General features: G+C 39.2%; 1 protein-coding gene across 4 annotated transcripts in view; it reads left to right on the top strand.

Annotated features, from left to right (window-relative positions):
- Positions 1-16,222, top strand: part of MYO6 (myosin VI) — a 118,588-nt gene that overhangs the window by 55,929 nt on the left and 46,437 nt on the right. For all 4 annotated transcript variants that reach the window (XM_055714039.1, XM_055714038.1, XM_055714037.1 and 1 more), the window contains exons 10-12: positions 2,825-2,905; positions 5,548-5,728; positions 8,454-8,598. In XM_055714039.1, coding sequence (XP_055570014.1) covers positions 2,825-2,905; positions 5,548-5,728; positions 8,454-8,598 — 407 coding nt within the window. The remainder of the gene's footprint in view (positions 1-2,824; positions 2,906-5,547; positions 5,729-8,453; positions 8,599-16,222) is intronic.

Below are 16,222 nucleotides of genomic sequence, written 5' to 3'. Positions count from 1 at the left end.
TCTGCTAATGAAGGTAGATTTCATGGTCAGAATTATAACCTGCTTAAAATCAGGTTGGTGCAGTACAGTACTGAACAGCTGGAGTACCTTTACAGAAGGCACTCACTTGCCTGTTTAATTTATAAAGAGTTTACAGTCACACCAGCCTTACCACACTGTGACATAACTTGACTTCTACTAAGTTTGCAGCAGGTACTTTCATTTCCATTAAGAATTTTTATTGCTTTACTACCCTGTTAGTATTTGAATCCTGAGTTCCTTGCTGCGTGTGAAAGGTCTACTCTGTGAGTTAAGTTTTAACAGTTCTTTTCCTTTCTGAAGATGAAGTAGATTATGTATAAAGAAAAAACCCCAACAAATACCTTAGAATAATTTTCATCTTTGTATGTACGTAAATTAAAAGAAGTGTACTTGAAGTTTATTAGTTGTATTGCACTAAATTTTCATGTATTATCACTTTATAGGAGATTTTTAGGAACAAAAGTTGTAAAAGGTTAATGTTCTTCCTAAATCCGTATTATTTTTGTCAAGATTTTTTTTTCTGTGCTCTTCGTTCAGGTTTTATTATAAAAAGGTTCTGAATAATCACACTTTTTTACCACGTTTTGTTGACTGTGTGTCTGTCTGGTTCAAATTTCAAGGAAAATACTGTCTTTTAAGCTTCTAATAATAGATGGTGATATTATATGAGGCAAGGTTTGGTGATTGATCAGTGTTTTGATATTAATGCTAATTTTTTTGACAAGAACAAATAATACTTTTAAACTGATTATTTAGAAAAACCCACCCCTAAATTCACAGTTTTGCATTGGCTCTGTTGTGCCACTTGTCACGTGCCTTTTAGCCTAATCAAGTCAAAGTCCAAATTAGGGCCAGCTTGGATTCTAAGACTCAGACATGTTTTGCTCCATGCCTGGTTTCTCTTAACTACACTCACTTGAAAATAGGACCATCTCAAATCTAAGGCAATTCTCATTTTTCACAGAAGTGAAACAGTACTAAAAGACAAAGAGTAACTTAATGCGCCCCTGCCCTTTGACTTAAGTGATCCCTTGGAGTCTTCTCCCCGTGCATTTGGCCATCTTGGCATAGGCGCGCAGTTGCTGTAGGCATGGGATCCAAGACAACGGCACTGGCTGCACCCGCCGGACCTGTTGTCTGGATTTCAGCAGCACTGATGGGGGTTACCGCTCTGTTAGTTCATCCTTCCCCTGCAGTTCCCCGGGGGAAGCGTGAATTTGCTTGGCAAAGGAGTTTGAACAGTTGCAGGTTTCTTACACACTCCTACTCTGAGCACACCCACATAAAAACATGCAGTCATGGATGCTCATGTTTTAAGTTTTGAGAAATTCAAAGTCAGTGCCAAACATTGTAGGTCTAAGTGCCTTGGGCTGTACCACATAGCTTTGAAAGTAAAGCTGCACGGTAAATCTGTACCTGGAGTATAGCTGATGGAGATGAGAACCTGAATTTTTTTCAGATCTTAATTTCTGGAAGACAAATCAGATTGCCTTATGTTTGGGTCACTGGTGTTATAATGGGGTGTTACACTTCAGAGTTTAAAAACCCAAAATCTAGTGGTATTTGTACGTTATATATGATAGCCTCAAGTTCTGTATTTCTCTGCTTTTAAAAATACAATTTCTCCTAGACTTAGTATGTACATTTATTTGAGTTTTTAGCTTTTGAATGAAAGAAATTATCTTGTGATTAAATGTCTCATACATAGGTTATTATTGAATACCGTGCTGGTTCACATTCTCAGCCTGTCACATCAATTTCCACACTCCCTTCTTGAAAAGTATGACCTTTTTCACTTTCCAGCCCCAGTTGCTGGGGTTGTGTTACTAATACTGTAATACAGGGATATATTGTGTTTAAAATGTGCTGTGCATTGCATTCTTACTGGCTGATAGAGAAGACTCTTCAATATTTTGTTAAACAGCAAGCTAACTTTGAACAGTGTATCTTGTCACTTTTAATAGCAAATTTGTCATCTAGTTTTCTTCTGTTGTTAAAAATGCTTCGAAGAGTATTTTATTTTTTAGAATTTTGTATATAAATTTTGATCAAAGTGTAGAATTATCTGTGTTCACCTAGTTGAAAACATCTTCTTTGTGCATGGGCTAGGGCGAAGAATCAGTTCACTTCCTTTAGACAAAGGGCTCTGTCCAAGCTTTTTGGACAGAGTTCTTATTTTCAGCTAAACAAATCGGGAAGAAGAAGCTGGCGATCCCATTTTGCTGGAAGTGTCAGTCATTATCTGAATGCCTGGTCTATTCCTTTTACCATACAACACGAGATGGATATCAGAAGCCAGATTCTGTCTTGGGCTTCTGCTTGTACCATGTTTATAAGCTTTTAATACTCTTCAAGCTTTTTAATACACTATGTGTCTTATTAGCTATAGAAATATTTCGCTGGTGAGGAAAAAAGAGTAAAGTTCAGTATTATGCATAGGACAGAAAACTTATTTTCTTGATTCCTAATTATGATTGTCTTTTTTGTAATTCCAAACTCCATTAGTAAGTTTAGGAGAGTCAAACATTAAGAAAACTTCGTGGAACTTAACAAAATGAATATCCCACTGTGTCAAAAAGTATTTTAGTTGTCAAAATTGAGTAGCTTTCAATAGAAGTTTGTTACTGTTGCACTTCTGTAATTCTGTAGATAAGTATGTTTTCAAGACATTGATTCTGAATACCTGCCATGTTGCTGGTATCATACGATTAAATAAATCTATGTAGAGGAAGCCTTAAATAAAAACATAAGTTTTCCTTCGTTCTGTCTTTAAGTATGAATTTCCACTTTTTTATTGTTACAGTATTTAAATCGAGGCTGTACCAGGTACTTTGCTAACAAAGAAACAGACAAGCAGATTTTGCAAAACCGCAAGAGTCCTGAGGTATGTTGGTATTGTTGGTTCCTTTATATTATTAATTAATGCAGATGGAGTTGAATGTTGATGCAGTTTTACAGTGTGGAATGAAATGTTCATTTTACACATCTTCATAGGTCTGAATGGGTTCTGTCAAAGCTGGTGTATTCGGAACTCTGGTTTCGGAGTACAGTCTTAGAAAGACATTTTAACATAAATTTTAAAATCCCAAGTAGAACAGTATATAAAATTGTTTCCTTTTCATTCTTTTAATAATATAACACTTAATGATGCAGCTTTTCTTCTGTGGAAAACAAAAATCTATCCAAGATATTTTTGATTTATTTTTTTTTTAATCTTACTAGTGCTAGGAACAGGTCAGGAGCAGTAGTTTTTTCCAGAACCATTTTTACTGTCTGGATTTTTGAAGGGATGCTCCAAACTGTTCTATAAAACATTAGTGCAACCTCACTTCCAGCACAAGTATATCCCCCTCCCCAGTACACTGTGTTTTCTATTGTTTTTTGTTGTCCCCTTGCTATGAACTCTTATGGCAGAGCATGGCGATTCCTGAAAGAAAGCGTGGAACTTCAAAACATTTTTTTCCTCTTGCTCCATCTCCATTTATATTTTTTAAAACTAGAATTACTAGAATTTGTAGCATTTAAGCCTTTGAGCTTGTTCACATGAGGACACTAAAGAATTTGGTCCCAATTAATAATATATGTGAATAGGAAGTTGTTTAAACACTTCATTAAACTTCTAAACTAGTACAATTTTCATCTATTTGTACCCAAAGTATGAACTTCTTACTTGCATAGCTGGAAGATGTTTCAAATCTTAATCAAATCCGTACTTGGGATTCAGTAGCAGAGCAGGCTGCGTGCACATGGGAAAAGTACAAAGGTATCTTTACTCAAGAGCTTCTCTCCCCCAGTGACCATGCCATATCTTTTGCCTTTAAGAGCTTGTGCTTGAGCTTGTTACGTAGCTCATGCCTAGCTGTGAGAGACAATACAGGTACTTCCCTTGCTCAGGTCAACATTGTAAAGGCTGCTCCTGGATTTCTAGTGTTTGTACATTGTAAACACTTGAGCACGTAATTCCAATTTCTTTTGCTTGAATGTAGGCTGTTTTCTATAATCAGGGGTGGTGTAGAGTGTGATGCACAAATGCTGATTTGATATTACTAGGAGGCAGAGAGCTGGTAGATACTTAATTCTTGCCAAACATAACAGGCTAGGAGATAGATGGTTGGGACATTTTGCCTCAGTTTACCTGATCTGCCTTAAATGAAGACTTGTGGTGAAATTGGTGTTTTATGTAGGTAGGAAGTATCAACGTTCACTTATTCTTGCTATTGGAAGATGAACCTGAGCAATCTTGTTATTGATGTTATTTGCAGGCAGGTGTTCTGTCATAAAACATGTCCTCTACAGGACTTAATTTGAAATAAGTGTTTGTCTAAACTAAAACATACTGAGAGAATAATTCTGAAAATGTGTATTAGACATTAAGTAGTGGAACATTTGGTGCCACAATACCTGCATGTTACAGCCATGTCAATTTAAAGGCTGAATAAAAGATCAAATTTCAATGATATTTAAACCTAGCCTAGCCACTTAAACAGGAAATGTATTGCATTGTTCAGGTTTTTTAAAAGAAATGTTAGTATTTGCTCTGTCATTTTATGAAAGATATTAAGATTGTTTATTTGAATAAAAGTAGCTGGAATAGTCAATTAATACTTAAACTATTTTTGTGTTTTCCTTATCAGGAAGATGAGGTGATCATTTTACATCATTAAGATGTAGTTTAATTTTACTGATGTGTCTAAATGTTGTGTGAAGTGAATTTTTCAGATGCATGTGGTGTTTTGTTTTGATAAAAATCACTTTAGCTTATTTGACATTAACAAGGCTTCTATTTCTTTCATTGTTCTTAGCTGAAAACAAAGTAACTAAAAATGTAGCTCAGTCTGTGCATGTTCAGTTAGTCTCTTGATTGCATGCAGTGTGTTACTATCTACTATTTAAACCCATTAATAGTTAAAATGGCCTTTGATGTATTTAAATGTTAAACTGGTATTTTAAAACATAACTGCTATTCTTCTAACCCATAGAACACTGCAAACAACTTTGCTGTTTCTTAATCACCAGCAAACGTTAGCAAGTATATTTCTCTAAATAAGTCTGCTTAGGACAGCAGTTACTCTTCCAGTTCTGATTTGTCCGATATTCCTTTCCCGTGGCCTCTCAGACTTTCTGCCACGCTGTTGCAAGTACCTCAATCTTCCATCAGCTGCTGGGGGCTAGAAGCACTCCTCGTGTGTAACTGCTTCGACAGCTCCCTTAGCCATATTCTTCCTTTCCACTGCTCACTCCTCTATATTCCCCTGTCCTTAGCTGTCACATCCTCCAACTTCTGCTTTCTGAAGACAGTTTGAAGTTTGCTTTGAAGTTGAAGATCATGCTTCGAAGTATCAAGAAATTAAACTAAATTAGGGGTTTTGCAAAGCCTGTATTGTATGAAGAGCTCTCATCTCTTTCTGCTTAGTTTGGCATGCTTTTTTACGCTTTTTGTTATGGTTTATTCTTGACTGGAAATAATAGCTTACATTTACTTTAAAATAATCTTCTGAATTTTGTGTTTCTCTTGTTGTTTTATAGTATCTCAAAGCAGGCTCCTTGAAGGATCCACTCTTAGATGATCATGGAGATTTCAACAGAATGTGCACAGCAATGAAAAAGATTGGACTGGATGATGCAGAAAAACTCGATCTTTTTAGAGTAGTGGCTGGTGTCCTTCACCTTGGAAATATTGATTTTGAGGAAGCTGGGAGCAGTTCAGGTTAGATGAAACATAAATCGTTTTCTGTAAAAATACTGAAAATGCCTCTTGATTGTAAATGATTCCTTTCCATGTGGATTAGTGCTTTAGAAAGCTGCCTTGTGTTCAAGGGTAATTCAGTCTTAATTCACCGCATTTTTGAAGTCAGGTTTGCCTATTTCTTTTAAAGTTGTACTTCCTTATAGGCTCTGAAAGCAAATAGGCTCTCACTGAAATTGTTCAAGGAATTGTCCAGTGCAAGGTTTGATATAAAGAAAAGAGACATTTTGTGACTCAAAATTTTACTTGTATTTTAATAATGTTTTTTAAAAGTCCAACTTCTTGCTAATGTCATGAAAACATCTTGAAATCAGCAACTCCATCTGTAGGGAAAGGTGTTATGTCCTTTGGCTTCCAAAACCACCATCATGTTAGTATTTTGAGAGGCGAGGGGGGGAAAAAGTTACAGCAAAACCACAGGTAATTGTAAACTTCCTAATTTCAAGATGTCACTCACAGGATGAGTTGGTATGAGCGTGGCTGGGACTATATAGCAGAATGTGCAGGAAGGCTGAGGAAGGGGAATGAGTATTTTGGGAACAGTTGTTCTTGCCTTACTACCGAAATCAGCCTCTCTTAAGTTGAGAACTGCTGTTCATATATTCCTGAAGGACTGAAGAAACTCTTGATCAGGATGTACTACAAATGTAACTATAGTAGAAAGGCTATTTCCTTAGAACCTTACCTTGAGTTGCAAGATACAGTGAAACTGGTTCCTCTTAGTCATACTCAGGTATGCGTAGCTGTTGCCAAACTTGGTAAAGTTGTTAGGAAGGGAATACCAAAGAACTTTTTAAAAGGTGTTTTGAAGAATGATTAAATGAGTACTAGGCTTACAGGTTCAGTAGCTCCTGACCCCAAGCACAGAATTACCACAGAACCACACAAACATTCTGTTTGGAGACCTCCCACCCATCTCTCTGGATGTGTCCTGTGTCAAAGCACGGTCAACACTGAATTCAGTCGGGGCAGCTTAGGGTTGTCACAGAGAAGGTGGGGGTTTCTCTCTTCTTTTGTCCATCCTCCCAGTGTTGCCCCCCTCACACCCCCTCAGATCAAATCAGAACCTCCCCAGTATCAGTTCATGATGCTGCTGTCTTCATGAAGATGAGTGAAATGACCGTGATTAACGTGACTGAATCTAGGAAGACACGAGGGCAGAGGCGGGCAGGGGGTTCGTGGGGCTCGGCCGCACGCTGCAGGGAGCTGCCCTCTTTGGGCCTTTGGACTTGACAAGGTGGGACAGAGTGAAAAAGGTGCAAATGTGAGTGGAGAGGCAATTTCAGGAGGCAAACGAACAAGGAGAGGGGGAACCACAGATGCTGAGGAACGTCAGGGTTTAGAGAAGGGAAGGAGGACAACAGGAAACTTACTTTCTCTTGAACGTTGAAATTCAAACCCATGGTTTTTTATGGAATAAATTATTATACTTCTAAAGTGTGCTTTGCAAATACAGGTTTTATTCTGCGCTCACCTGTATGTGTACGCACAGGGTGTGCATTTGCACTGCCTCAGGCAGTATGTCTCTTACCGGAGACCCTGGAAAGTTCTGTTGCTGCCTCAAAAACATGGGAAATGCCAAACAAAAGCTCTTTATTACAGGTCAGATGGTGTTTCAGAGCTTCCAAAATCAAGTCATGAAAACCTTTCTCTTTTAAGGACTCCTTTCTCCATTTGTTTTTTTCTTTGTTTTGTTTGCTTAGTGCCATTGTAGGGTTAAGGAATTCAAGCAAAGTTTGACTAGTTAGTTACCCCTTTTGGTCCCTTCACTTGCCTGTAGAAATAAATTTTACTGAGAACAGGAAATAAATCCTGACATAAGTAATTAAGTTTTAGATTTTGCTGAAGTGTTTGAGCATTTCAGTTAGGGATTTATGAACCTGTTGTGGCTGGACAGGCTCCGGCACTAAGGCCCTGGTGCAGAGCAGCAGGGGACACGCCTCTCAGCTGTTTACCTGTGCAAAGGTACCACAATTATCTGAAAATGTAAGTGCCAGGAATCCGCTGTGCCAGGCACTTCTGTTGCATAGCAAGGAAGTCTGAAGGATTACAGGAAAATCTAAATTTGAAAGATTTTAAATCAATACAGATAGTTTTTTATGTATTAGCACTTCTGCATTGTGAGATAGTGCTTTCACTGACAAGCAGGTTAGCTTTCGAACAGCCCACATTTAGAACAGTGTTCTAGAAGTGCAGAATTGCACGCGTAATTCCATAGGGTTTGGTGTGGGGTTTTTTTTGTGGTGGGGGGGTGTTTTCTTGGGGTTTTTGTTTGGTTTGGTTTTTGGGGGTTTGTTTTTTGGGTTTTGTTTGGGGGGGGTTGGGGTTCTGTTTGGGGGGGTTTAGGGTTTTATTGGGGGGGGTTGTTTGTGGTTTGTTTTTTTGGTTTGGTTTTTTGTTTTGGGGTGGTTTTTTTTTTTTTGGGGGGGGGGGTGTTCTTGTTTTGGAGAACTGACTTTTCACATTTAATATAGAAGTAATTTCCGGAGGCAAACTTTAGTTCCTTTAAAGTTGAGTTGCTTCCAGTCGTCATGGCACGATCGTTACCAGCTTGCTCTCCTACCTGGAGTTCTCCTTGGAAGCGCCAGCCGGCAGCCGCGGCGCTGCCGTTAGCGCTGTAGCGCGGGCGGGCGGGCGGGCGGTAACGGCTGTGGCGTGGCGGTAACGGCTGTGGCGTTGCTCGCAGGGGGCTGCGCGCTGCGGGCGCGGAGCGAGCCGGCGCTGGAGCGCTGCGCCGCGCTGCTGGGGCTGGACACGGAGGACCTGCGCGGCAGCCTCACCACGCGCGTCATGCTCACCACGGCAGGGGGCGCCAAAGGAACGGTCATCAAGTGAGTGCCGCGGGCGGCCGCGGGGGGGCGGTGCGGTGTGTTCGCGGAGGGGCCCGCAGCGAGTGCGGCGCCCGGCACGGCACGGCACGGCACGGCGAGCTGCTGCCGGGGGGAGCCCCTCTGCCCAGGGGCTCTGCCGCCGGCTTTGCCTTCTTACCCACGGGGGGAAGGGGAAAACCGGCCTCAGACCCCCCCACTTGGCCATTTGCAAGTGGGAACTGAGTCGCAGTTGGCGTGAGTGCAGCTGTTTGAAGTGCCTACTTAATGCTTTACAAAGTACAAACCCACAGTGCTACAAGTAGACCTGAGTGCAGAAGGCTACCGCGCTGACACTGTTAGTCCCTTCCAAACAGAAAAAACGTGCTATGCTTTTCCGTCATGCAAGTGATAATTTTGAGATTACAGCTTTTTAACAGGGCTTTGCGTTTTTATTGTTTCACTTTTTTATTCTAAACCAGTTGATCCAAACGCACATTTTTAGATGCTTTGTCTTTGTTTCGTTGTTGTGAGGTCACTGGAGTTTTCTTACTTTTATTTGGAAGAGTGGTGGTTGTACAATGTCTGGCTAAAATGGCCTTTTTTCCAGGAAAAGAACAGCTTTCAATAAGTCACTATCACATTTTATAAGACCTGTTGCATGCCAGTGGGTATGATGTGTGGCCAAAGAAACTAGAGCAGTTGGCTTGTTAAATCCATAACCTACACAGAAATTTACATACCCTAATAGATTTAACAGATACACTGTATCAAGGAATGATAACACTGTGCCTGACATATTTCAGAAGATACTTCGTCTTTCTCGTCATGGGTGCTGCACGGTACTCCCAAGACTGCGGCCCTGTGATAATTAGGTCTGGGGTGCTCTAATGAGGGGGTAGTATATCCACCCTTCTCAGTGTCTGGGTGACCAGCATCCCTGTGTTTGCCACATCTAATTCTTCTGAAATAAAGTTTCAGCTTTAAAAACACCACTGCAAATGGTAATCCAGAAATGTGCTGCTGCTTGCTGTTGCTGGTCAACATTTACTCATAACTGCAAAGTTAATACTGTTTCACAGAAACATGAAAAATAGTGGAACAGGATGAATTTGAGAAAGGTGTGGGTTTTGGGTCATGTCATCCTGTCCCATCCTTTCCCCCTGCCCCCCCCCCAGTAGCTATTAGGAACAGAACACATCACTGTTGAAGTAAACAGTGACCTTAATATAAAAAAAAAAATAAAGAGATTGTTCCTTTTATTTTGAGAAGAAGCTATTATCAAGGTAACTTCCTAGGCACAGAAGTAGGGTACTGATTTCTTTCTGTACACACATGGAGAAGGAATAATTGCAAAGAAAATGTCTAAACATGGTACCAATGATAACATCTCAATACTGTGGAAGTTATGACTCTTGTGAAACGGGGTTTTATGAAGATGATTTCACTACAGTTGCTTTTTCTTTGTGAAAAACCTCTAGCTTCCACCACAAGTTTTCTCCTGTTGAGACGGATCCTTCTAGCATGCAAGCTGTCAGGGAAGTTAGCTAAGCTGCATGCAGCTAAATTGTGTGTTTTAAAGTTTGGTTTTCTGTGTTTTGTATTTTCTGGAGTTAGAGAAAACATCACATTGAAAACTGAACTTGGGTTAAACCATTCTGAGCACACTGAAAGTAATTAGCTGAATGCATCAATCTTTTAATTAGGAAACTAATGAATCTTCACTTCACTCATTGGAAGAATGCATGGGTGCTTCTCACTGACTTACAGAAACAATCAAGTTGTTCTTGTGAATCAGAAATACAACGTTATGCACATTACACCATAAGTTTAATATACGAAAGCCATAATTATCTCTGTTAATGTGGTTTTTATCAGTTGCTTGTCTATTTTATGTCTTTTGAAATTTCTTTCGGACAGATAAATTTATTTTGAAATTTATTACTATTATTTATATTTGTATCTTACAGTATGAAGTGTTTGTTAATGTTTCATAAACTTGTGGACTGAAACAAAGTAACAGCTGATTGATTTAACCTTGGTATGTCACTGTGGCCAGTAAAGGTGGCAGGTGTTAGTTAATGCATGCTTAGGTTATGTCAGACTTATGAGGTGAAAAGTTGATCTTTGAGCACTTGAGAGCATTGGCTTTTTTAGTCCCCAAGGGAGGTAATGGATTTGAGTAATGAAGGTTTCCAGTGGCCAAGAGTTCATTCTGTGCAGGAGAAGTAATCTTGATCTCTACCTAATTCTAACCAATAATGATAAATTAAAAGAGAATAGCTAGGGAAATACTTTCTAGTGCTCGCTTCCTGATCTCCAGGGTGAAACTGATCTTCCTGGCAAAAAATTGAGTGTAATAAACCATCAGTGACAGGCTTTGCTGCTTGAACATTGTGGGTTTTTAGGGGAATGCAGAAGCTCTTCTGAATTAACTCCTATTCAGGAGTCTTAAGTTTAGCATGAGTGTGGGCTGTAATACATTATTGCCAAATAGCTGATCTTTTGAGGTGTACTAGATCGAGCAAACAAGTAGACTTCTTGGTGGCCTGCTTATTTCTGTAATTTGAAAGAAAGGACGTTCAAGAGTTAGAACTTCATAGTGACTACCATGGAAAAAGTTACAGTACAGTGACAAATGGTAAGTAATGGCTTGGGAGGGGTTATTCTGCCTTGAGTTAAAAGCTCAAGATCTGGGTCTCTTTGTAGTATGTGCAATGGTGCATTTGTGGAAAGTGATTATAAATTCTTCCTTCCTGCCGCCTCCTCCCCCAGTCATTGGAAACTTGGGGACTCTTAGTCACTATCATCTTGCTGCCTTATCAGCTGATATGAAAAGTTAAAAAGAATTGTTCTCTTTATAATAACCTTTACATGTAGGAAGATGTGGGTCTTGCAGGACAAAGTGCCTCCCGTGGCCAGTATTTTCCAAGTTTTACTATTTGCTCTCTTCCAGACCATGTCTAAATTGACAGCAAGATCTTTGATATAGTCATCCTGGAGAACCTTCATCCGTGTTATGAATAACATTAGAGTAGAAAATTATATATTGTGTAGTACAGATGGTACTCATATTAACACATGGCAGTATAAGAATTGCAGGTTTTGAAAGTTAGTCACATTTTTTTTTACTTAATTCAGGTTGTGATCCACTATAACTGATGATCTTTCTCTGTTGACTCACTGCTTACCTGGTTATTCACCATCTTGCCTTTGTGTTTTTGAATTCTCAAGTATTACCACCACACACTTTACCGAGATCTATCTTGTGTATTTTTCAATTCTATCTTCAATTTGTGAAAATAGTTTTGTATGCTAATCTCATTACCAAGATTTTCTGCTTTCTTAGTTCAGTATGATCAGACCATTTTTTGAAAAGATCCTTACTTTTGCATTCCTTTTAAGTGAAAGTGTTAACTAGAGGTAGAAGAGGTTTGAACAAACAGCATCAATGTCAGATTCAGATGGCACCCCACTGGAAATGCTCTCAGGGAACTATTGACTCAGCCCCTGAGAACAGATCAGTTTTGGCTGTTGTACACATGAAGTGTGTCTGTATAGTTTTCTTTTGAGAACGTTTGGTGGGACATATCAAGCACTAAAGCAAAGGTGTGTTGTAATATACTGCTTCTCTTTCAGCACACCTGAGGTGACCTTGCCAAGGAAGGTTTCTTAGAACAAATACAATTTTTGTTACAGCTTCAAATTCATTTTGGATTAAGGCTGTAAAGATTTTCTGTTCAGCCTATTTATCCTGATAAGCATGGGGTGGTGTTAGCAGTGTACTGTTTCAACAGCCTGCAAACACAAGGAGCTATGTTTTTGTGCCAGCAGATCTTATTTTTCCCCAGTGTTTTATTTGGTGGATGGCAAAAACTAATTCGGAGGACTCCTTCCACCATCTCAAGGAATTAATGCATTAAGCCTCCTTTTCTAGCCTTCTCTAAACTTGTGCAGCTAAAACCAAACACACATTAATAAATACACCAGTATCTTCTTGTGTGACTTACTGGGTGTAGAAGGAAAATGGACTGGACTGCTTTAGATACTTACTAAATAGCAACCAGGTTTTTCTGTGGTAGCATAGTTTAGAAACTGTTTGATTGATATTAATATCAGAGTTTTGACAAGTACAGCGTTTTATTTTGTTCCAGCAACCCAAAGAGCTACTCATTTCTCTTTCTTAGTGTCCCTTTGTGTGCAAGTAGATCATGTGAGTCCTAATAGGTCACAGGGAATAAATAGCTCAGCTGAAATCACTGTGCTTAGAGTATAACAAAGGCTTTGTTCTGCTGGGTGCAATGGAGCCAACAAGGAACAGTAGGAGGGTGATGCTAAGCGCTATCTCTGTGAATTTTATGAAACACTAATGTGCAGAGGACTGCCAGGGAGACTTGACACCTGCACTACATTTATCTGCCCTTGTTAGTCTCCTAAAAAGAGCATAATGATCACCTAGTTGGCTGATGTTTTTGCCATCCGTGTTAAGTGTGTTTACAGATAGAAATAATGTGTTAGTATTCAAAATCTGGTACAACTCTTAGACTGTAAATGCACTGTACTACTTTCTTAATCAGTTTTTGCCTTTCCAAGAAGACTTTCAAAGAGGACTCTGTCATCACAAAGTAAATGATTTTACAGTGTGAAAAAAATATCTTACATCAGTCCAGCTTCAGCTTCAGATTCTTTTGGAGTATGTATTCTACCAAAATGTGTGTGTGGGTTTTTTTTGGTGGCGGTACTAAAATGTCTGTTGGAAAAACACCGTGGTATTTTAAAAAAAATATTTTCCTACAGTTTTTGGAACTTCCATCTTTTCTCAAATTACAGAGGTACCGCTTATATTCTTTAATTACATAGTTTTTTCACTAGGTAGATTATTTCATCCAGGCCATTTTATTTGTGAAGCAAATAAACTGTATTGGATGACAGTAACTGATGAGTATTCTTCACCTGCTCTCTCCCTTAATTATTGTCAACCATGGGCAAATTATACATATGTTAATTGTGGTTTATTTGTTCTGGAAACTGTCTGGGGGCTGCATGGCATTGTCTACAGGATAAGTCCAGCCCATGAGAGCACTTTCCCCTAGGTCTTAGACTCTGTAGATATCTGGAAACCTTGCTGAAGAAATCAGTATGAAGACCAAACAAGGTTGGGGTTTTTTTTTTGTTGTGTGTATTTTGGTTTTGGGGTTTTTTTTATTTTTTTTTTTAGCCTTACTGAATAGTTTAGAATTTGGAAAAACTTATTCCCTTTCTTCCCTGTTCCTTACAAGTAGCTGGCGGATGGAGGAGGAGAGGAGATGATTAAAAGGAGGCAGGAAAACATTTCTTTGCCTGTTCAGACAAGAAACAGGAGGAGGAAGGAGATTCCTTTGTCAGCATGCAGACCAGAGGAAAGGAGGACCTGAGGGAAAGCAAATCTATGAGAAGTTACTTGTTCTGTAATAGGGCTTTTTTGTATCTACTGGATCAGTGCAATTTCAGCATTATTTTGTTATTCTGTACTTTTGCTGTGCAAAATGCATTTCAGGGTTACATTTTCTTTCCATGTGTTTCTGCTGCATGCTTTGAAATTTAACAATAGGGTTTTGTACAGCCTCTGGAATTCTACGTAATGATGGCAGAATTTGTTATTTTTGAAGAACAGGGCCATTTTATAAATATGTGGTCTAGAAGTATGACTGTTTGCTATGTTGTTTAAAAAAAAAAGAACTTGAATGCATAAATAATTTTAGACTATTGTATTATGTAATGGGCCTGCAGCTGACATGTGCGAATTAGTATTCTGATCTCTTAAACGTATCAGAATGGAATGTAAAGGTATCTTCCTTCTATTTATAACATAGGATTTCTGTCAGTACTCATTACCTTAAGATAAGTCAGCAGATACTTAGTGGAAGACAAGATTGTGTGTTAAAGCTAATTACTATCTAATGTAATGTAGCTGCAGCTGTCCTTAATGAACAGAGTCTCTGGTTCCCTGACTTACCGGTCACAATAGAAAGTGATCTCCATCAGTTTTACGTTTCTGCATCAGAAGTATCATCCTTGAAAAAAATACAGAAATAAAAATAATAATGAGTTAGTTTGGTGCTTGTGAATTCTGGGAAATGAAGGAAATGATGCAATATGGGTAACTGTTGTCATGGTTTAACCCCAGCCGGCAACTAAGCTCCACACAGCCACTTGCTCACCCCCCTGCCCCAGTGGGATGCGGGAGAGAATCGGAAGAGTAAAAGTGAGGAAACTCATGGGCTGAAATAAAGACAGTTTAATGGGTAAAGCAAAACAAGGAATTTGTTCGCTACTCTCCATCGGCAGGCAGATGTTCAGCCATCTCCAGGAAAGCCGGGCTCCATCATGTGCAATGGTTACTTGGGCTGATAAAACACCATTGCTCCGAATGTCCCCCCTTCCTTCTTTTCCCCCAGCTTTATATACTCAGCATGACATCCTATGGCATGGAATATCCCTTTGGCCAGTCGAGGTCAGCTGTCCCAGCTGTGTCCCCTCCCAGCTTAGTGTGCACCCCCAGCCTACTCACTTACGGGGTGGTGTGAGAAGCAGAGAAGGCCTTGACTGTGCAAGCACTGCTCAGCAGTAACTAAAACATCCGTGTGTTATCAACACCGTTTTTTTTTCACAAATCCAAAACATAGCTCCCTACTAGCTGCTATGAAGAAAATTAACTCTATCCCTGCCCAAACCAGCAGAGCTGTGTAGTGTTAAGTTTTCCTTTCCTGACCTGCCAGTTCTTTGCAGTCCGGTGAACAGAAGACTATCTGGAGGGGGTAACAGGGCAGTTCTGCAGTGGGGACATCTTGAACTTTGTACATTGGGTTTACTAAACAGTTCAGATGAGAGGGATTTTTTTAAACAGAGATTTGCTGTGTGCTTGAGAAGTTTCATAATTGGTTATCCACCACCTTTACTGGAGAGTCTAACCCTTGATTATTGTTATTTATTATTGTAGCACTGGTGGTCCAAGGATGTGAGAGGCAAGGTATATGGAAAGCAGTAATACAGGGAATTATATGGGGAGAAGTGATTTATTTTATAAGCCAACTGATTGAGATATTTGGAAAAAGCATAAGAGCTTTTGGCATACAGCTGTCATCCTGTATTCTTCATGAAAAGGGCTTGGTGTGATAGAAATCTTGACATTACTTCTCCCTGTTCCTCTCTGCAAATTTTATCAGTTTGATTAGCAAAGATGCTTTCCCTGAAAGTCTCTTCTTTTTATTTACTTTAATATCTGAAGTATCTGTATGTCATGGTACAGTGTTATGCAAAGCTTTTGTGTACCTGTAATTGTTCTAAATTACAGGCTGTCTTTCTATGTATGAAATTTTGATACTGATTGGTCAAGAGGTTATCAGTATTTCAGTTTAATTTTTTTCTCCTTATATTTTTTTTATTGACATGTAAAAATCCTTTGGAGTTTTGATCCTTGACAGTCTGATTCTGCTCTGATCTGATTCTCTCCAGGCTGGTGGGACTTTTGCTTTTGAATTCTTTGGCAACATGGTTAGGATCTAAGTGCAAATTGCAAACATACCGTAAAGCCAAAATTTCATTTTTTGTAGTTCTCCCTCATTGTTTCTTAAAACACTTTCTTAAAGCTTTATTTTTGTATGAATTG

Source organism: Falco cherrug, chromosome 6 (genome assembly GCF_023634085.1).
Source record: "Falco cherrug isolate bFalChe1 chromosome 6, bFalChe1.pri, whole genome shotgun sequence".
Lineage (NCBI taxonomy): Eukaryota > Metazoa > Chordata > Aves > Falconiformes > Falconidae > Falco > Falco cherrug.
The sequence above is the reverse complement of the archived record's forward strand: the minus strand, read 5'-3'. Positions and strand labels throughout refer to the sequence as shown.